This window comes from Hyla sarda, chromosome 2 (assembly GCF_029499605.1).
Source record: "Hyla sarda isolate aHylSar1 chromosome 2, aHylSar1.hap1, whole genome shotgun sequence".
NCBI classification, from domain to species: domain Eukaryota; kingdom Metazoa; phylum Chordata; class Amphibia; order Anura; family Hylidae; genus Hyla; species Hyla sarda.
The window spans coordinates 390,356,007-390,379,082 of record NC_079190.1 but is presented as its reverse complement, the minus strand read 5'-3'; the positions used below and the strand labels follow the sequence as shown (position 1 = coordinate 390,379,082).

General features: G+C 44.4%; 1 protein-coding gene across 1 annotated transcript in view; it reads left to right on the top strand.

The window, feature by feature from the left end:
- Window positions 1–10,034: 10,034 nt before the first annotated feature.
- Window positions 10,035–23,076, top strand: part of VPS37D (VPS37D subunit of ESCRT-I) — a 38,401-nt gene continuing 25,359 nt past the window's right edge. Inside the window, exons 1-2 of the mRNA XM_056558633.1 lie at window positions 10,035–10,416; window positions 16,066–16,237. Of these exons, the coding sequence (XP_056414608.1) occupies window positions 10,168–10,416; window positions 16,066–16,237 (421 nt within the window). The 5' untranslated portion in view covers window positions 10,035–10,167. The remainder of the gene's footprint in view (window positions 10,417–16,065; window positions 16,238–23,076) is intronic.

Genomic DNA, 23,076 nt, shown 5'->3' with positions numbered 1-23,076 from the left:
CTAGGACACAGAGGGACTCAACCTGACAGGGCCTAGGTACTGTACGGTACTATATCCCATACTGGGACATCACACATATACCTTAAATCAAGGGACCATATTATTTGGTTCTCTATCATGTCTTAGTTAAAAAGAAACAATTTGAGGAGTCAGGTTCTAGGCTTAAAGGCATCCTACAGGCAGGCATAGCTATATGCTAGGCATGAGCTTCCCAGACATTAGGTGTACCAGATGTTTCAAGCATAAAGAGATCCTAGGCTGAGGATTGTCATCTCTAGACCCCTCAGGACGCAATAAGGAAAAGCATGATCCTGTAGCCACAAAATGTGAGTTATTAACTCTTATACCCATACACCTGTGATATGGAACTGACCCTCACTTTGCTTTATGTCATACAAGTATCTCAAAAAAATTGTTTTTTAAAGTAGATATTAAAAAGTCAAGGTCTAATGCAGATTTTTCATTTACTTTAAAACTTGCTGTTCAGCTCTGGGGCCTCCTATTTCTCTTGATCAACATGAAGATGTTTCTACACCTTGACTGGAGTCATAATATGTAAAGACACAGCCCTGTCTATATAAGGTCTCACTGCTGACTATGTAAATCAGAGCATATATCAAACCATGAGTGAGAAAAAACAGCCTGTAGAGCTTAGAGTACGGAATGTATAAAGACACAGATCTGGAGATGGGTACAAAACTATTTCTGTTGCACTGTAAGAGCACAGTGACAGTGACCATAATTCCTAAATGGAAGGAGTGTGGATGAACCAGGACTCTTTCTGGAACTGGCCACCCTAACAAATTAAGTAACAAATTAAGAAAGGCCTGGGTAAGAGAGGTGACCAAGAACCCAATGGTCATTCTGGCTGAGCTCCAAAGATTATGTGCACCAATGGTGAAAACATCGAAAAGGGAAACCATGAGTTCAGCACTCCACCAATCTGGGTTACATGGTAAAATGGCCAGAAAGAAGCTTCTTCTCACTTAAAGGCCAGTAACAGCCTGCATGGAGTTTGTAAAGCATCTAAAGGACTATAAGGCTGTAAAAAACAAGATCCTCTGACCTGTTGAAACCAAGATTGAACTTTATGGCCTCACTTCTAAGCTTCATGTCTGGAGGAAACCAGGCACTGCTCCCCACCCACCCAATACCACCCTACAGTGGATCAAAGTACAGAGATATTCTTAAAGGGGTTATCCTAAAAAAAAAAAAATGTCAGTAAATGTTCCCTGGCTATGTAATAACAGAAAAGCTTCAGCATACCCCTTCAGCATACAGCATCTGATAAGTAAGGGAAGGATTAAGATTTTTAAATAGAAGTAATTCACAAATCTGTTTGTCTTTTTGGCACCAGTTGATTTAAAAAAAAAATATATTTTCCACCGGAGCACCCCTTTAACCAGTAAGGCTTTTAAGAATTAAAGAATCAATCTAATTGGTTGCTATAAGCAACAGCACCACTTTTGCTCTACACAGGTTTTGATAAATCTTCCCCAATGACCCTAAACACACAGCCAAGACAACACAGGATTTGCTTAGGGACAACTCTGTGAATGTCCCAGAGTAGCCTAGCCAGAGCCCTGACTTGAACCCAATTGACCATCTTGGGAAAGACCTGAAAATGTCTTCCACCGATGCTCTTCAACTTCAAGAGGATCTGCAAGGAAAAAAACAAAAAATACCTACCGTCAATCCTTCTGGCATCATACCCAGGAGGACTGGAGGCTGTTATTGCTGCCAATGCTGTATCAGCTAGGTACTGAGTAAAGGGTCTGAATACTTATGTCTTTGCAATCTTTTTGGTTTTCCTTTTCAATAAATTAGCAAACATTTCTGTTTTTACTTGGTGTATGAATGATGGGGGAAAACTTGATTTCTTTATTTTAGCACAAGGTTGCAACATAACAAAATAAAAAAGTTAAAGGGTCTGAAGACTTCCTAAATGCATTGTATGTCTAGACAGACAGTAAAACATCCCTTCTGCCTACATCAGAGCTGTAGCTAGCGCCTTTTGCACCCTAGGTGAAAACAGAAAATTGTATACTTTTCTGAACAGAAAATGGCTGTATACTGTGGGTACATGTCTGCATACCATCAAAAAAAGTAAAAAGCAGGTCAAAAAATGTTACAAAAAAATACACACTATTTTGCATAAAAACTCCACACAAAGGGGGAGATTTATCAAAACTTTTACAAAGGAAAAGTGGAGTAGTTGCTCATAGCAACCAATCAGATTGCTTCTTTCATTTTTTAGAGACCTTTTAAAAATGAAAGAAGCGATCTGATTGGTTGCTATGGGCAACTGCTTCACTTTTTCCTTGCACAAGTTTTGATAAATTTCCCCCAAAGTACCTCATATAGAACCAATGAAAGGTGCAAAACGTAAGTACAGTAACCCCCCGACTTACGATGGGCCGACATACGATCATTTCAACATACGATAGCCTCTCAGAGGCCATCGCATGTTGAAGGCAGCATCAACATACGATGCTTTTGTATGTCGGGGCCATCGCATAAACGGCTGTCCAACAGCGCAGACTTCTTCAGCTGCGACCGGATAGCCGTTTACGGTGCCCCGTGTGGTCCGCTGACGATCACTTACCTGTCCTCGGGGCTCCGGCGCATCCTGTTCGGGATCCCCTGCATCGTCGGCGATCTCCATCGTCGTCATCACGTCGCTGCGCACGCCGTCCCGTCATCCAATAGGATTGGCGTGCGTAACGATGTGATGGCGGCGACGGAGAGCGAGGATACCTGGGAAGCAGAGGCCTTTCCAGAGCGTCGGGACACCCCAGGGACGCAGCAACAGTGATGGAAGGCGACATCCAGGGCAGCGGTGACGAGCGGTGACGGTCCGGAGCGGCGGGGACAGGTGAGTACAACTTCTCCAACCAGTGGTCTTCAACCTGCAGACCGCCAGATGTTGCAAAACTACGACTCCCAGCATGCCCGGACAGCCAACGGCTGTCCGGGCATGCTGGGTGTTGTAGTTTTGCAACATCTGGAGGTCCGCAGGTTGTAGACCACTGTCCTATACTTTACATTGCACGGATCCCTCAACATACGATGGTTTCAACAAACGATGGTCCGTTTGGAACGGATTACCATCGTATGTTGAGGGACCACTGTACTGAAGAAAGCCTCATAGATAGATATGAACCATTTTTGTCTTTTTTGGACCCACTCCTAGTTTTGGTAAAATTACTGACCAAAATGAGGCTCAAAATACTGTGTGAGAACATGGCCTGAACAGGGGTTCAATGGAACTGAATGATAAAAATGTCTGGATTTTGAGCTGTCAACTGTCTGTTTTACAGCTCAAAAAAACACACCAAAAACTATGTGTGAATATAGCAGATAAGGAGAACTACAGCGGTGAAGTTTTACCAAATGGGAATTACCAGCTGTTTTTGGAACTCAATATTTCAAATAAATGCAATTTTTGGGGTCTGTTTTACAGCTTAAAAAAAGGACCAAAATACCATGTGTGAACATAGCCTTATGCAGCGGTATACTCCTTGGGGTTAATCAAGCCTGGCGCAAGGATTTTTTCCACCCTAGGCAAAAACTAATTTTGCCGCCCCTTGACCCCGCCAATTGGCTCCTCCTGTTGAAGGCGCGCGCAATGTCAGGATGTTGGACGGACCTAACCTTAGTGATTGCCCCTGTCTGCCTTGGAGGTGGCGCTGCACTCCTCCAACAGGCTGAAAAAGCAGATTTTTATAGTACGGGTGGGGTCGGGGTAGCATGGTGGGGTTTTGTGCGATTCGGATGCTTGCTTACTTTATTGAAGCAGGCAGAGTGGCTCCCCCATCAAGAGGGCGCTATAGGCGGCTGCCTATTTTGCCTATAGGCAGAGCCGACCCTGTGGTTAACAGACCTAGTATAAATATTTTTTATTGTGAGGAACATACATAAATAAGATTGCAGGTATTTACGAAGCATAAGTAAACATAATATGCATGTCTTCACCTTTTTATGTTTTAGAAAACAAGAACAAAAACAATAAGTAAGACCTAAAGAAGTCTACTTGAGACTAAATTTGGTCTGTACTGTGGATTTGCTGGGTACCAAAGCATAGTCCTTACCACAAGTACATTTGGTCTACAGAACCCTATGGCTAGGCACAGTGGTGCAGATTTATCAAAGCCTGTGTAGCGAGAGAGTGGCGCAATCACCCATAGCAACCAATCAGATACTCTTACATTTACTGGTGATGTTTTATGTAGAGGCTAGGGATGCCGGCCATGCTAATTTGCATAATTAATTATATATGCATAACATCACAGGATACACATATGCAGTGGACATTTTGTCCTATTCTGACCCCTATAACTTCTTTATTTCTACTTATAGGGGCCTGTATGAGGGCTAATTTTTTGTGCCCCGATCTGCAGTTTTTAACAGTACCATTTTGGACCACTTTTTTTCTTAAAGCGTACCCGTCAGATCCAACAAAAAAACTTTTTTTTTAAATATATCACTTAGTACCTAATCCTGACCATGTACATCAAATTTTTATGTGTCTAGCACCTTTATTTATTTTTTAATTACACTTTTAATTTAGCTCACTAGTCTGAATTCCTTTCAAAGGGTGGGGGCGTGGCCTCACTGTACAGGTCTCCTCCCCCTCCCTCAGTATGCTGTCTGCTCACATCTCCCCTAGCATTAGCAAAACTACAACTCCCAGCTTGTCCTCACAGACAGTAGCGGGACACGAGCTGACACGAGCTGTCAATCAAGGAAGTGTGTCCATGTCATAGGTGATGATGCATGGACACAGCAGGACTAGTATGTGTCCAAGCAGGTGGTGGTGGTGGTGGTTGTGGGGGGGGGGGGGGGGCAGTTGTTTGACTGGCTTTTTCACTATGAAATACTGAAAATGTTCTAATGAAAGCAATTGCAAAACCTATTGGTTTTACATGCTGTACAACATAGCAAAAGTTTTTGTATCTGACAGTGCCCATTTAAGTTCAGGAGTTGCAGTTAGTTACTAACTACAACTCCCAGCATGCCCTGATACAGCTTAAGGCTGCTTTCACACTATGAAAAGTACCCATTATATAACACCCGTTATAAAATATCGCGGGGTTAAACCGCCATTAGAAAATCTCTAACATACGTTAGAAAATCCCAGAATAGTCTATAGAATTTTTCTAATAGCTGTTTTAACTTGTTATCGCCCGTTATTCATAACAGATGTTATTTTGTGACGGGAGATAGTAACGGGAGAAATAGTGATATAGATTTTATCATTGTTCTTGTAGCTATCTTACTCCCGGCCAAATCCATATACAGAATGTATATCTCGAAGTATAGCGAAGTAAAGCAAACAGAGCCATGTCGGTTTCAAATGCTTCTTTGCCTTTATTCAGTCCTTCACGTAGTTATATCACCTTTGTCATTAACATAAGTTCCCACCCTCACTAGTGGGATGTTCTAGCATATAGGGAGTGAGCAAATAGCATGGGGGATGTGCCTTGTCCTCGTGTCCCTCAACTTCCTCTACACGATCATGGGGGCTGAGATAGGAGAGAGCAGATGGGGGAGGAGTGGACAAGTAACAGAAGTACGGAGTCTTCATCTTAAATGGGCATTTTACATATACAGTATATAAAATGTATATATACACACATATACATCTATCACAATAGTGCATAGTGAAATAGTTCAATCTCCCGTCACAATATAACGCCCGTTATGAATAACGGGCGATAACGGGTTAAAACAGCTATTAGAAAAATCCCATAGACTATTATGGGATTTTCTAACGTATGTTAGGGATTTTCTAATGGCGGTTTAACCCCGCGATCGCCCGCTATTTTAGAACGGGTGTTATATAACGGGTACTTTTTATAGTGTGAAAGCAGCCTAAGGCTCAGCAGCTGCCCCAGATGAAAGCTACAACTCCCAGTAGTGGTATAGGTCAGTGTTTCCCAACCAGGGGTGGCTCCAGTTGTTGCAGCTGTTGTAGTTTTGCGACAGCTGGAGGCGCTTTGGTTGGAAAACACTGGTATAGTATATGGTGCAACATTCCGAGCGTTGGAGGATTGGGTAGATACATTTATATTTTTTTATACAAAAATACTTATATTTTTTATACTAGAATACCGGTCAGGTGGCAACCCTAGTAGGTGCCCTGCTTGTTACCACAGCACCATGCAGCTCTGCTATTCTGGCTCAGCTCTGCTATCCTGGCTCAGCTCTGCTATTCTGGCTCAGCTCTGCTATTCTGGCTCAGCTCTGCTATTCTGGCTAAACTCTGCTATTCTGGCTCAGCTCTGCTATCCTGGCTAAACTCTGCTATTCTGGTTCAGTTCTGCTATCCTGGCTAAGCTCTGCTATTCTGGCTCAGCTCTGCTATTCTGGTTCAGCTCTTCAGCTCTGCTATTCTGATTCAGCTCTGCTATCCTGGCTAATCTCTGCTATCCTGGCTCAGCTCTGCTATTCTGGCTCAGCTCTGCTATTCTGGTTCAGCTCTGCTATCCTGGCTCAGCTCTGCTATTCTAGCTCAGCTCTGCTATTCTGGCTCAGCTCTGCTATTCTGGCTCAGCTCTGCTATCCTGGCTCAGCTCTGCTATCCTGGCTCAGCTCTGCTATTCTAGCTCAGCTCTGCTATTCTAGCTCAGCTCTGCTATTCTGGCTCAGCTCTGCTATTCTGGCTCAGCTCTGCTATTCTGGCTCAGCTCTGCTATCCTGGTTCAGCTCTGCTATCCTGGTTCAGCTCTGCTATCCTGGCTCAGCTCTGCTATTCTGGCTCAGCTCTGCTATCCTGGATCAGCTCTGCTATCCTGGCTCAGCTCTGCTATTCTAGCTCAGCTCTGCTATCCTGGCTCAGCTCTGCTATCCTGGTTCAGCTCTGCTATCCTGGCTCAGCTCTGCTATTCTAGCTCAGCTCTGCTATCCTGGTTCAGCTCTGCTATCCTGGCTCAGCTCTGCTATTCTGGCTCAGCTCTGCTATCCTGGCTCAGCTCTGCTATCCTGGCTCAGCTCTGCTATTTTGGCTCAGCTCTGCTATCCTGGCTCAGCTCTGCTATCCTGGCTCAGCTCTGCTATCAGGATCAGCTCTGCTATTCTGGCTCAGCTCTGCTATTCTGGTTCAGCTCTGCTATCCTGCCTCAGCTCTGCTATTCTGGTTCAGCTCTGTTATTCTGGTTCAGCTCTGCTATTCTTGTTCAGCTCTGCTATTCTGGCTCAGCTCTGCTATTCTGGCTCAGCTCTGCTATTCTGGTTCAGCTCTGCTATCCTGGCTCAGCTCTGCTATTCTGGCTCAGCTCTGCTATTCTGGCTCAGCTCTGCTATCCTAGTTCAGCTCTGCTATCCTGGCTCAGCTCTGCTATCCTGGCTCAGCTCTGCTATCCTGGCTCAGCTCTGCTATTCTAGCTCAGCTCTGCTATCCTGGCTCAGCTCTGCTATCCTGGTTCAGCTCTGCTATCCTGGTTCAGCTCTGCTATCCTGGCTCAGCTCTGCTATCCTGGTTCAGCTCTGCTATCCTGGCTCAGCTCTGCTATCCTGGCTCAGCTCTGCTATCCTGGCTCAGCTCTGCTATCCTGGCTCAGCTCTGCTATTTTGGCTCAGCTCTGCTATCCTGGTTCAGCTCTGCTATCCTGGCTCAGCTCTGCTATCTTGGCTCAGCTCTGCTATCCTGGCTCAGCTCTGCTATCCTGGCTCAGCTCTGCTATCCTGGCTCAGCTCTGCTATTCTGGCTCAGCTCTGCTATTCTGGCTCAGCTCTGCTATTCTGGTTCAGCTCTGCTATCCTGGCTCAGCTCTGCTATCCTGGCTCAGCTCTGCTATCCTGGCTCAGCTCTGCTATCCTGGTTCAGCTCTGCTATCCTGGCTCAGCTCTGCTATTCTGGCTCAGCTCTGCTATCCTGGCTCAGATCTGCTATCCTGGCTCAGCTCTGCTATTTTGGCTCAGCTCTGCTATCCTGGTTCAGCTCTGCTATCCTGGCTCAGCTCTGCTATCTTGGCTCAGCTCTGCTATCCTGGCTCAGCTCTGCTATCCTGGCTCAGCTCTGCTATCCTGGCTCAGCCCTGCTATTCTGGCTCAGCTCTGCTATTCTGGCTCAGCTCTGCTATTCTGGTTCAGCTCTGCTATCCTGGCTCAGCTCTGCTATTCTGGTTCAGCTCTGCTATTCTGGTTCAGCTCTGCTATTCTGGTTCAGCTCTGCTATTCTGGCTCAGCTCTGCTATTCTGGTTCAGCTTTGCTATTCTGGCTCAGCTCTGCTATTCTGGCTCAGCTCTGCTATTCTGGCTCAGCTCTGCTATTCTGGTTCAGCTTTGCTATTCTGGCTCAGCTTTGCTATTCTGGTTCAGCTCTGCTATTCTGGTTCAGCTCTGCTATTCTGGCTCAGCTCTGCTATTCTGGCTCAGCTCTGCTATTCTGGCTCAGCTCTGCTATTCTGGCTCAACTTTGCTATTCTGGTTCAGCTCTGCTATTCTGGCTCAGCTCTGCTATTCTGGCTCAGCTCTGCTATTCTGGTTCAGCTCTGTTATTCTGGTTCAGCTCTGCTATTCTGGTTCAGCTCTGCTATTCTGGCTCAGCTCTGCTATTCTGGCTCAGCTCTGCTATTCTGGTTCAGCTTTGCTATTCTGGCTCAGCTCTGCTATTCTGGCTCAGCTCTGCTATTCTGGCTCAGCTTTGCTATTCTGGCTCAGCTCTGCTATTCTGGCTCAGCTCTGCTATTCTGGTTCAGCTTTGCTATTCTGGCTCAGCTCTGCTATTCTGGCTCAGCTCTGCTATTCTGGCTCAGCTCTGCTATTCTGGTTCAGCTTTGCTATTCTGGCTCAGCTTTGCTATTCTGGCTCAGCTCTGTTATTCTGGTTCAGCTCTGCTATTCTGGTTCAGCTCTGCTATTCTGGCTCAGCTTTGCTATTCTGGCTCAGCTCTGCTATTCTGGTTCAGCTCTGCTATTCTGGCTCAGCTCTGCTATTCTGGCTCAGCTCTGCTATTCTGGCTCAGCTCTGCTATTCTGGCTCAACTTTGCTATTCTGGTTCAGCTCTGCTATTCTGGCTCAGCTCTGCTATTCTGGCTCAGCTCTGCTATTCTGGTTCAGCTCTGTTATTCTGGTTCAGCTCTGCTATTCTGGTTCAGCTCTGCTATTCTGGCTCAGCTCTGCTATTCTGGCTCAGCTCTGCTATTCTGGTTCAGCTCTGCTATTCTGGCTCAGCTCTGCTATTCTGGCTCAGCTCTGCTATTCTGGCTCAGCTCTGCTATTCTGGCTCAGCTCTGCTATTCTGGTTCAGCTCTGCTATCCTAGCTCAGCTCTGCTATTCTGGTTCAGCTCTGCTATTCTGGCTCAGCTCTGCTATCCTAGCTCAGCTCTGCTATTCTGGTTCAGCTCTGCTATTCTGGCTCAGCTCTGCTATCCTAGCTCAGCTCTGCTATTCTGGCTCAGCTCTGCTATCCTAGCTCAGCTCTGCTATTCTGGTTCAGCTCTGCTATTCTGGTTCAGCTCTGCTATTCTGGTTCAGCTCTGCTATCCTAGCTCAGCTCTGCTATTCTGGCTCAGCTCTGCTATCCTAGCTCAGCTCTGCTATTCTGGCTCAGCTCTGCTATTCTGGCTCAGCTCTGCTATTCTGGCTCAGCTCTGCTATTCTGGTTCAGCTCTGCTATTCTGGTTCAGCTCTGCTATTCTGGTTCAGCTCTGCTATCCTAGCTCAGCTCTGCTGCATGGCACCTTATGCTGTATAGAAGGTTGGTCCTTTCTTTCCCTGTGTGACATGGAGCAGAATAGTGAGGTGACTCGTCGTCCACAGCCCATGTCCTGAGTGTATTCCACAAGTGGCCTGCACATCTGTGCTGTCATGTCTGTGAACAATGGATGACAGGGAGAAGGGAATCCCTCATATTGTGGACTCGTCTCCCTAATAAAAGTTCCGGGTGCAGGCAGTGTGTGGGGCGCTCCAGAGAGCAGGGCCCCTGTGGCCCCCGGGCAGGTGTATGTATACATGTGGCTATATATTTATCTCTGTGCAGGGCTGAGGTATATTTAGCTCTGTGTATAGGCAGACACAGCTCCAGGCGGCAGCTATTACACTGCGAGCTGGACAACATAGAGAAGGCTCCGGGCGCCCTCTGCCGGCCGCTCCGGGTATTGCGCCCCCCGCTGCAGACTGCGGGGACCGCGGGATTGAGAGTGGACCCGGAGCCCGGCAGCATGAACCCGGGGAGCCGCTCCCATCCGTCCCCGGAGCACGATAGCGCCAAGCCGGGGGTCACCCGCCCCCACCTGTCCTCGGAGCCAGGCAGCTCGAAGCCCGCCGCCCGCACTGATCCTTCCCCGGAGGCCGGCGGTGGTGGCGGCTCCAGCCCATCGGACCGATTCGGGGTGCTGAGCACCGAGCAGCTCCGGCAGCTGCTGCAGGACGAGGGAAAACTGCAGCGCATCGTCCGCCTGAGCGAGCAGGTAGTGGGCAGCTGTGGATGTGTGTGTGTGCTGCTATGTCCATACATCACCTGAGACATGGAGCAGCTGCAGACCCTGCCTGTTGAGCCAGCCCGAGCCCATCTCCAGCCCTGGCATCCCATCCAGCGGGCAGACACCTTGGCTATCCATGGAGCCGGGCAGCATCATTAGTCAGCCCCTCCATAGGCTCCTGTTCACACTCATCTCTATGGTGCCCTGCATGTATAGGTGGCATCTGCCCACAGTCCAGGCCCCTGTGTTATTATCACCTGCAATCTCTGCATTTCCATTGTTGTGGGCAGCAGCAGGCTTTGTGCCTGGGCATCACATCTGCACACAGCCATTGACTTGTTTGTAAATAAAGCCAGCCATTGCCTGGGTGTAGATGGAGACAACCTATGGAGGATGTGCCATGCATGTCCTATTATGACTGCCAGGGCCTATATGCCTGACATCTCCTCCAAGATGAGGGACCATCCACACCTTGTCTACGTGCAGGCTCCCTGCAGCATCCTATGTATACCTCCATTCAGGGGCTGTGTGTATATGTGTGTGTGTTTACACAAAGCCATAAGCAGCATCCAGCGGATTGTGCCAGGGTCTCCGCCAAGCTGGGATGTATCACAACAGTCCATGTTTATATGTATGGGCAGAGATTGTAGCAACCACAGACTAGGCCTGTACCACCCACATATTCCTTTTATGCCGAAACACAGCCTGTAGCTCCAGTCCAGCTCTATGATGTGCACAGAACCTGTAGCGTTCTTTGTGATGCCTGTATCCACTGAGAAGGCCTTTAGATGTATGCACTGTATACATGCACACAGTATATACACTCACATACAATAAACTGCATTGCTTGTGACATTACAGGCCTGCTGATGGTGACGTGCTTTGTTTCGGTGAGCTAAGCTCTCAGGCTGGCTTTTTTTTTTGTCTATTCTTTACGTCTCCCTCCCCTTACATCTTTCCTTTGTTCTTTTTTTTTTTTGTTCTCCTCCTGATTTTTGTCATCCGTGTTCCTTCTCTTTTTAGTGTTTGGTGTGTTACCTGTCGGCCGCACACCACTCTGTATCACTTCACGTGTGTCTTTTCATTGTTGTTTGTCCTAGCTTTTCTATCCATGGCTTTGTCTTTTTTTTTTTTTCCATTTGCATGGTGTCTGCATTTCTTCTCTTATTTCTTCCGTCTGGTGTGGTAATGTGGCCACAGACAGAACAATGATCATGGATGACGGGTGACTGTGAGATCAATAGGATTCGTCTGTGGTACTAAAATGGGCACTTCTGACAAATGGAGATTTGTAGTCTTGGTTGGCACAAGTATTTTTTTTTCAAGTGTATTTAGCATTTTAGGTTATTTTATACCGAGCAATGAGAATAATACTTATAGGAAAAGCAACAATGAATTCAATGGAATACAAAATAATCTTCAATAAATATTTGGAATCTACATATCTATGCCCCTTGAGCTGGAGTCCCAATATGGGAGTTCTTGGCAGATAGAGGTCAAAACTTTTTGTCAATCCGATTTCTTAAGTGAATGTTTTATGGATATTAAAATCTTGCAAGACTTATTGGTGAAAAGGTGACTATCTTTGTAGTACAGTGATCCCTCAACATACAATAGTTTCAACATACAATGGTCTTTTCTGGACCATTGTAAAATAGACTCAACATACAATCGAACAGTTCAAATCTGTCAATGGCTGGAAGAACCGACCAATCAGAATGGGCAATTTATTGGTAAAAACCCTGTATTACTGAAGCGTATGCACTGACTGGTGTCTGGTAGCGCCCCCTACAGTACAGGGAGGTATTACATGTTCTGTACACTTTACCTGTACCAGGGTTACCTGCTCCTTTGGACATCAGGTGAGGGCGGCTCCATATTACTTTTTTAGGACACTGTGTACTGTACAGGACCCTGAAGAAGCTCCTGTCCTCTACATAGACCAATGTTTTCCTAGCAGGGTGCCCCCAGCTGTTGCAAAACTACAACTCCCAGCATGCCCGGACAGCCTTTGGCTGTCCGGGCATGCTGGGAGTTGTAGTTTTGCAACAGCTGGAGGCTCCCTGCTTGGGAAACACTGACATAGACTTTGTTACTTTTATATGTAAGGACTTGCTTTATCTGTATTAGTTATCTGCCTATTTTCCTCACTTTTTCCTATTTTTGGATGACATTTTGGGGGCTTCAGAACCAATTACCAGGTTTCCATAGAGTTATGGTCTCAACATACAATGGTTTCAACATACAATGGTCGTCCTGGAACCAATTAATATTGTAACTTGAGGGACTACTCTATGTAGATCTGCAAATGATCTAAACTGGTTGAAAATCTAATAGTGACATATCCGGTAGCAGAAAGTGATCATGACTGATGCCCTTCGTCTTGTAGCCAAGTATAGGTTACATTGACGGTTCTGTCATAGTCACTATTTATATATAGATTTAAAAAAAAAACAAAAAAACATGACATTACAGTAGAGCCGATCTTTGGTTGCTTATGAGAAAACGCAAAGTTTTAATAGGATACTAGGCAGGCTACGCAAGTTACATAAATCAGTGTCCCACACTTCAGATTTATGGAAGAAACTTCTTCGACAGTCCCAGTTATCTGAATGACACTTGAAGAAATCCATGCACCCGCTGAAGCAGACCCATTCCATTGCATCCAGACATTTCTGCTGTGTGTGAATATACTCTAAAAGGTTAATACAATATCATGACAATTTATGTGTACATTGGACTAAGAATATGATCCATCAGACCAGGGTCTTGGTTTGCTGTGATTTCTTTTTCCCATCCAAAATATTCATTCATGACTGTAGACCGTGTCAGTAGTAAATAGGGTAAGGTTGGTATGGGTAGATCTAGCTTTATTTTGGAACTCCAGGTGATGGGTATTGTAGTATTTAAACCATGAACTGGTAAAAAATATTGTAGGCCCTATAGCCAGACACATGAATCCAGAAGCCAACTTGACTTTTTTAGTCTGATTTTGTAAGCACATCAGTGGAAAACCAACCCAAAAACAGGTGCCAGCTGCTTAATTCTGAACACATAAATCTACAGGGCACCCCAGATCAATGAATACCTAGGAGAAACTGAATTATTGCAGTCATAGTCCTGTGTAAAGAGAGATAGAGGCTTATGACAATTACAGCATAGAATGGAACACAGTGGTTAACTTCAGGAGTATGGAAACCTCTGGTGCCTCTGGTGTATATGTAATGTATGCCATAAATGTCCCATAGGTTGGCTAATGGCGACCACAGAAAAGAGGAGACTATGAGGAAAGAGGTTATCCAGGATTACAAAAGCATAACTTATTTCTTTTTAAAAAAAAACTCAACACCACCACCCCTGTCCTCAGGTTGTGTGTGGTATTGCAACTCAGTTCTATTCAAGTGAATGGAGCCAAGTTGTAATACCACACAACAAGCTGACGACGGGTGTGGTGCTGTTTTTTGGAATAATTTAGCTCTTTTTTTTTCTATTCCTGGATAGCCCCTGTAACAAAACAGTTGAGGGTTTGTTGCTATTCCCTAAACATAGGAAGGTTGTAATTGCATGAAAACCAGCCATAAGATTTTCTGCTGATCCAAATAGTATTGTTATCTTCTCTCTAGACACCGGTCTAGATATGGGAATGGTGGAAAATTCTTCTTCCAGTTACAGATATTGTTCATGTAAATTGCTGCACGTATCATTTGTCATCCCATAGCTAGTGATCTAGAAGAAGGCATGTCCAGCGCAGGAAAGGTCAAACAGGAACTTTATTAGCGTTCACATGGAGCACACAGAAACACCAACGCATTTCGGGTCAGACTGGACCCTTAATGAAGCCATGATTAAGGGTCCAGTCTGACCCGAAACGCGTTGGTGTTTCTGTGAGCCCCATGTGATCGCTAATAAAGTTCCTGTTTGACCTTATCCTGCGCTGGACATTCCTTCTTCTAGTTCTGTCTATTGGACCGGTGGCACAGCCGGTTAGTCCGGAAGTGGATGGTAAAGTCAGGCTGTGGTGAGCCGCCAACTTTTGCTGCTATAGCTAGTGATCGGGGTGTTTTCCATAATAATATTACAATTATATAAATTCTTTGTGTCCATAGAAAGAGTGTTCATTGGTCAGAACTACTTGTTTTTGTATCATATACATGATGTTTATTAATACATGCTGATAAGTCAATGCAGAGCTCATTGTTGGTTTGTGGAGAAGTCACTTTCTCTATGTAACTTTAAAAGGCTCACATTGGGCATCTCATAACGTTACATAGAGAAAACCACCCAAGAAAAGGGGGTAAGGACCATGCTAATGTTGAGGATTTAAAAAAAAAAAAAGTTTTCATTGGAGTGCTCCTTTAAGGGAGTTTTCAAGGAGAAATATTTCACCTTTGGGTGATAACCAGAGTCATAGCTAGGTTTCTTTTACAGGAGCAGAGGTTCAGTCTCCGTGTTGCAACCACCTCTGACCCCAGGCACGAGGGACATGTCCCATCAGATTCCACCTAGCCATGCTCCTTTCGTTTACCTTAAACAAACTGTTGTTAACAGGATTTATGGGAGGTCGGTTGCTGAAGGTTTTTCGGTAGTTTAAAAAAAGTTAAGTACGGTCTGGAACTGGAATAGGAAAAACTAAACAAAACAAAAAAAAAACCTTTACCGACCCCTAACTTTTCTGCCGCTTTGGTGTCCCCCAGCAGAGATACTGCGATGAAGTCACATACATTGTTCACATATTTCAGCAGCCAATCACTGACCTTAGCAGACTTTTTACATATGTATAGCAGACCAGTGACTGGCTGTAGTGTCACATATACAATTACATTATCATGATAAAATGTGCCTCCGGTTTACTTTCATGACTGAATCATTATCAAGATTTCTTTTGACTTCAGAACGTAAGGCTATGTTCATACTTACAAAGCTCTGGACAGAAAAATTCAGTCCGGAGCTTCCGAGGGAATCAGTCGGTGCTAGGACCACATGGACATTGGCGCCCCCATAGATGGCAACGTCTGCGGAGCGGATTCTGCCTGAAGAATGAACAAGTTCATTATTTGGTGTACACTGTGCAGCAGAATCCCATTGCTAACATTTTTAAAACAGAGTTCCGCTCGGAAATTTCATAGTGTGAACCCAGCCTAAGGGTCCATGTACACTATGGAATCTCTGCCCCGTCGCAGATGCAGTGGCTGGCATTAGTTGGCGCTGGGACCGTGCAAACATTTCCAGTTCCTACAGCCGTCAATGCATTCCACGCGATATTCCACAGAAAGAATGAACATGTCGCTTAAATTCCATAATGTGCAGTGTGCAGCAGAATTCCATTTACAACAATGGGACTCTGCTGCACTTGAAATTCCTAGCGGAATTCCATATTACTTAGGCCCTAATTCTTGCAATTTTCTTGGGTTTTTTGACCCCGTATTGAAACATTGAGGTTATGGGTTTACCGTTACCATTCTGTGGCGGAGGAATGCCATGAAGCCCTAGTCCAAACATTTCTAGTAATGACTTTTATATGGTGGGCTTGCAAATATAGGGTTGCCAAGTTAAATGATGTGTATTTATATATGTGCACCATGTTCCCTATACACCACGCTCCGTATCTGTTACCATTTCTCTGTCTTCTTCTCGTAGGTGCAGTCCCTCCAAGAGGAGAGAAAAACGTCTTTGGCCTCTAACTTTGAGCTTGCTCAGAAAAACTTGTCCCTTCGCCCACGTCTGGAGACGGGAAAAGCCAACCTGGCAATTAAGTACCAGCTGTTGCGCGAGACATGTGCATCTTGTCGTGGGAAACTACGAAAAATCCGTGAGTGCTGTTCTGTCAGTGCGTCCTGGTGCCAGATGATCTGCCAAATATAATGATTTCCCTCATGAAATAATGATGCCATTCATTTCTTATAGTATTTCAATGTATCCAAAGGAAATACAAATCACAGTTTTATTGCTATTTCTACTGTAAGCCTGCATATTGAAAATGTGTTGACAGTCTTTTTAAAGAGGGAACTCTTTTTAGTTGTGTCTAATACTACCTTGTGGCACATGCAGTCATGTTGAGGGTTCCCTACAAAAAAAGCTCTAGAGATGATGACTTACACTCTTCTGAATGTCTAGTTTAGGTTTACGAAAGTCCTTTCTCTTTTTAATTTATTCTTAAATGAATAAAAATCCTAGTGGGGAAGGGATAATCCAAAACTGTCTAGTTGTGAATCTGTGCTTGTTGCTCATAGCAACCAGTCAGTGCTCAGCTTTTATATCTTAACAAGCTCTAGGAAAAGCTCAGCTCTGGTACTATGGGCAACAAATAGGGTTACCACCTTTCTTTAAAAAAAAAAAAAAAATACCAGCCATGCTAATTTGCATAATTCATTATATATGTGTGACATCACAGGATACACATATGTCGGTGAAATGTTATCCCATTCTGACCCCTATAACTTTTTATTTCTCCTTATACGGGGCTGTATGAGGGCTCATTTTTTGTGCCCCCATCTGCAGTTTTTAACAGTACCATTTTTGTTTTCATGTGATTTTTTGATCGCTTTTTTTTATTAAATTCGGGAGTTGCAGTTAGTTACTAACTACAACTCCCAGCATGCCCTGATACAGCCTGTGGCTCAGCAGCTGCCCAAAATGAAAGCTGCAACTTCCAGCATGTTGGACTATATAGTAGTATATAGTATAGGTCAGTGTTTCCCAACCAGGGGTGGCTCCAGCTGTTGCAAAACTACAACTCCCAGCATGCAAGCATGCTGGGTGTTGTAGTTTTGCAACAGCTGGAGCCACCCCTGTTTAGGAAACACTGGTATAGTATTTGGTGCAACATTGGAGGATTGGTTGGATAAATTCCTGCCATTGCATGCCAGTATTTTTTACTTAAAGGGGTACTCCGGCGCTAAGACATCTTATCCCCTATCCAAAGGATAGGGGATAAGATGCCTGATCGCGGGGGTCCCGCCGCTGTCACGCCCCCTCCCATAGGCTTGCATTGATGGGGAAGAGCGTGACGTCACACGGGGGCGGGGCCGTGACGTCACAATGCTCCGTCCGTCGTGATCGCCAGTAATCAGACCTGGAGCGAATGTGCTCCGGGGACTGATTGTAACGGGGTGCTGCGTGCAAGATCACGGAGGTCCCCAGCGGCGGGACCCCCCCCCGCGATCAGGCATCTTATCCCCTATCCTTTGGATAGGGGATAAGATGTCTAAGCGCCGGAGTACTCCTTTAAAAATACTGGCGGGGTGGCCAAAATACTGGCTGTGCTGGTAAAATATCGGCCAGGTGGCAACCCTAGCAACAAACACAGATTTACTGCCAGTTTTTGATACACTCCCTCATTCTGTCTAGTGCAGTAAATCATTTTGCCCATACTTGTTACTAAAAACTCTTTAAGGGTGCATTCACACCACGTTTTTACTATACAGTTCCCGTATACATTTTCAATGTGAAAACCGTACGGAACCGTATTGAAAACCATATGCATTGACTCTCCATTGAAAACCATATGCCAAACGATGCATCCGTTTTGCGTCTTGTACGGTTTTGTCAGTTTTTTTCCCGTACCCAAAACCGTAGCCTATCACGGTTTTTGGCCCTGGTAAAAAACCGTATACTTTTTTTTTTTTTTAACATGGGAGTCAATGGGAACTGTATTTGCGTACGGTTCCATCCGGTTTGCACCATACGTTTTTGACTTTGCACAGTTTTTTTTCTTGGAATTTCAATCAAACAAATGAAACTTTATTCATAATGGAGTGAAAAGATAAAAACGTATACAGTTTTTTCTTAAAAAAACGGATGCAACCGGACATCATTTTTTAAACCGTATACGGGTTAAAATTTGTACACACGTTTTGATGCAGTTTAGTCCGGTTTTGAGGAATCTGTTTTTCATCAAAAACCTGATACGGGAACTGTATTGCAAAAACATGGTGTGAATGCACCCTAATAAAAGTAGAGTTGACCATGGCAATGCTTTGGGCACTAGTTATGTTGCTAACAATCATTTTACAGCTGTCAGTAGGAATCTGATTGCTACCGTAACAAATACTTGGTCAGTATCTAGCATTTGATACACCTGCACATTACTGAGGGTGTAAGTGCTGGATTATAGCTATGCTATGAAAACATAGGCATATCCTGAATATTAAGCAAAGGTGCCCTACATGATGTCATGTTGGCTAGGTTTCATAGTGACTTTGTGAATGGGTGATCTTGCAACATATAGTTTCCTGCTAAAGAAAAAATTTTTTGTCTATGGGGATTTTCTCCTACTCTGGACAGAGGTGTCAGCAGAGAGCACTGTGCTTGTGATGTCAGCAGAGAGCTCTGTGTTCCAAAAAGAAAAGAATTTCCTCTGTAGTATTCAGCAGCTAAGAAGTACTGGAAGGATTAAGATTTTTTAATAGAAGTCATTTACAAATCTATGGAGATATATAAAAATAGAATTTATATAGAACCAGTCCTCAAGGTACAATTGAAAGGATAGAAATGAAGATATAGATGAGAGTAGGTCCAGTAAATATTAATAAACGGTGTTTATTATCATAGTAGATATAAAAATTGTTAATAATGTATGTATGTATGATAAAGGATGGCCTAAAAACCTCAGCAGGGCCCTTGCATGGGGTATAGGGGTCCAAAAATGAGTAAAAGATAGATTAAAAAATGATAAAAAGTAGATAAAATCAAGGGAATATGCTGTATATAGGGGCAATAAATAGTCTCTAATGTAGATGGTATAGATGATATTTTCACCAGAAATAGTCCATTCAATCAATTGTGTATGCATACAGTTCATAGGTGGTATGGTGGAAGATGGCGCTTATTGATAGAAATGTCACAGTTCAGTTATAATATTCAGCGCTGAGGTTATATTGATGCGTGGATGTACAATGTAACAATGTACTGAGATGTGCCTGATCGGCTCCTTGTGACAAGGTTCGGTGCACAGCACCACTCACCCGCTCCTGGAGGGGACAGAACAGGCTGGCGCGGCTGGGCAGTCTGCACAAGAGGATACCTGTCTGGCGGCTGGCTAGTTGGCTCCTGGGCTGGCACGGCTGGCGTCCGGCCTCTTGGGGTAGATGTCCAGGATTCTGGTTTGCCGCTGATCGCTCCGGAGTTGGTTACGGGAGTGATGGGTTGTGTTGGCGTCCACGAGTCTGAACAGGGCGCTAACTGCGCACGTGATGCGGTGGTCACTGAACCGGGGGCATCCAGCAGTTGCAAATGTCTGTATGACCATACAGTTCTGAATGCCGATATACAGCAGAATCAGCCTGTTCTGTCCCCTCCAGGAGCGGGTGAGTGGTGCTGTGCACCGAACCTTGTTACAAGGAGCCGATCAGGCACATCTCAGTACATTGTTACATTGTACTTCCACGCATCAATATAACCTCAGCGCTGAATATTATAACTGAACTGTGACATTTCTATCAATAAGCGCTATCTTCCACCGTACCACCTATGAACTGTATGCATACACAATTGATTGAATGGACTATTTCTGGTGAAAATATCATCTATACCATCTACATTAGAGACTATTTATTGCCCCTATATACAGCATATTCCCTTGATTTTATCTACTTTTTATCATTTTTTATCTATCTTTTACTCATTTTTGGACCCCTATACCCCATGCAAGGGCCCTGCTGAGGTTTTTAGGCCGTCCTTTATCATACATATATTATTAACAATTTTTATATCTACCGTACTATGATAATAAACACCATTTATTAATATTTACTGGACCTACTCTCATCTATATCTTCATTTCTATCCTTTCAATTGTACCTTTGAGGACTGGTTCTATATAAATTCTATTTTTATATATCTCCATATATTCTACTATAGGCCTTTTGGGTAAAGGTAACACCTTAAACCTCAGGTACAATCTACCCCCCGAGTGAGCTACACAACTTCCACACATCTAATTTACAAATCTGTTTAACTTTCTGGCACCAGTTGATTTAAAAAAAGAATAAAAGTTTTCCCCCGGAGTACCCCTTTAACAAGGCATGATCACAATAATTCACCCTAAATTTTCCGTATATTCTGCTATTAGTTCTATACGTGTCAGGAAGGTTCCATTTGAACCTATGAAGCTCTTGACAGGACATAGCATAAACTTGGGAACTGGTTGACAGGATTTGTTTTGCAGGAGATGGTTACTGTGACTTCTTATAAGCAGTTTGGTTTATTTTCTGGTGAACATGTAAAGCGACCCTGCCAAGCAGGAAAACTGGGGCGTAAATAAGTCCATATCTAGACAGGACTAGTCATCAGGATTCCAGGTATACCTTTCTCTTTATTACTAGAGATGAGCGAACTTACAGTAAATTCGATTCGTCACAAACTTCTCGGCTCGGCAGTTGATGACTTATCCTGCGTAAATTAGTTCAGCCTTCAGGTGCTCCGGTGGGCTGGAAAAGGTGGATACAGTCCTAGGAAAGAGTCTCCTAGGACTGTATCCACCTTTTCCAGCCCACGGGAGCACCTGAAAGCTGAACTAATTTATGCAGTAAAAGTCATCAACTGCTGAGCCGAGAAGTTAGTGACGAATCGAATTTACTGTAAGTTCGCTCATCTCTATTTATTACCATAGTCCTCTTCAGCACTGAGATATGTCTTTTTGTTATTATGCAAAGGAGGCTCAAAAGCTCAGGGGTGTTCCCTAGCACAGCAAGAGCCCGGGTAAGTCCAGTACATGTCTTGTTTATCTCATGGTTATCAGCCAGATGGGGTAGGTGGTGCAAGCGGGTCATGGGGCAGTAATATACATTTTAGGACATGGGCTAGACTTACTTGGGCTCTTGATGTGCTGGGGAACACCCCCTGGGCTTTTAAACCTCATCTTCATAATAACAAAAAGACTTTTATATCTCATTACCAGAAAGGCGTATGAAAATAAAAAAGGCATGGATCCCCGATGACTAGCCCTATGTAGCCTTGTGCTATATTTTTCTGCTGACAGGTCCGCATTAATGTGCAGTGTAATTTGGGTGTAATATTTATGTATGTTGTAGATGCTGTTCTATCTTCAGTAGGTTATTTTAGTGTGTTTAGCTTAAGTCATGTGAACCAGCTGTCAGTTTCCCCTGAATGGTCTATTCACACGTACAGTATTCTGCGCAGATTTGATGCGCAGGATTTTCTGCTTCAGATTTCAATGTAAACAGAATGACTGAACACAGCATCAAATCTGCGCAGAATACTGTACGTGTGAATAGACCCTAAGGGTACAATCACACGTAGGCAGATTTGATGTGCAGGATTTGATGCACAGGATTTGCTGCTGCAGATTTCAATGTAAACTGAATGACTGAGCACAGATTCTAATCGGCAGTTACAAATCCTGCGCTTCAAATCTGCACAGGATCCTGTATGTGTGAACGTACCCTAAATGTACGACTTAATGTAGCTTACTCCTTGTTATTACTGCTGAGGACTTCAGGAGCAAGATTTGCGGTGACCAGCTTTGTTTAGTGAGGGTGTATTCTTGACCGTATGTTGTAACTGCTGCATGCAGATGAATCCATAACTGTGTATGGCGCACAATGTCTGCACCATATTGCTGGTATTACAGGTAAAACTGTTCACAGTTACCCTCACACATGGAGGTGTTGTTTCATCTGCCTGTGGTAGCCGCAACATTGGAACATACCCTTATAAAGGTTATCCACCATATTGTGATTTTGCTACTTACCTCCCAGACAATAATACAATAATGCACATGCTTGGGAAGGATCTGTGCTTGTCTTGGTGCTAGATAGCAGTGTTGAGAGTCCACCATAAGCTGCTGCTTTCTTCTTGTTAAATGGCTACTTCCTGTTGGAGTTCCCTCCCTCCAACTACAAGTCCCGGGATCCCTTGTTTGTAATTATGAGGTCACTTTTCTCCCTCCCACACATCAGCCACCTCACCCATTGAAGCACACATGGGACAATTCCCTGCAGCCGTGTGGAGAATTATCTCCCCCCCCCCCCCCCCCACCCACCTTAAATATTATGTCTTGGGCCCGCACTAGAACCTGGGAAAACCTTATACGACACTCATGTTGTTTGCTGTTAAAAATAAACATCGGGGAAAAGGTTACATAAGAACTGCAAGACCAGCCATCAAACACAGGTACAGACACTATATTATGAACTACACTAACTTTACAGCCCCTGTAGCATTGTCACACCCCCTCCCATAGACTTGCATTGTGGGCCATGGCCGTGATGTCACGAGGGGCGTGGCCGACCCCCGCAGCACGAAAACAACATTGGGAACATTTACTTCTGAACGCTGGCCAGTGGAGTACCCCTTTAATTCTAACTGGAGCAAATGTGTTCCACTTTCTGACAGGTGTCAGGTTTTCTTTAAACTTTTTCTCAGTTAGCAATTGACAGCAATGTACAGTACCATATATAAAACTTATATATAAACTTGTGCAGTTGTTGCCAGAACCTTAGATATCTTTACATGAGCACCTCTTTGTAAACTTTATAGCACTTGAAATCCTGGACACTGGTGACACATGGCAGTGTTTTTGGAAAACCATCACTTTGTGAGCCAAAGTCAGAAGTAGATCCATGATGAAGGAAAAGTATAAGTCTTTCCTTTATATTTCCCATTCCTTTTAAATCCACTTCTGACTGT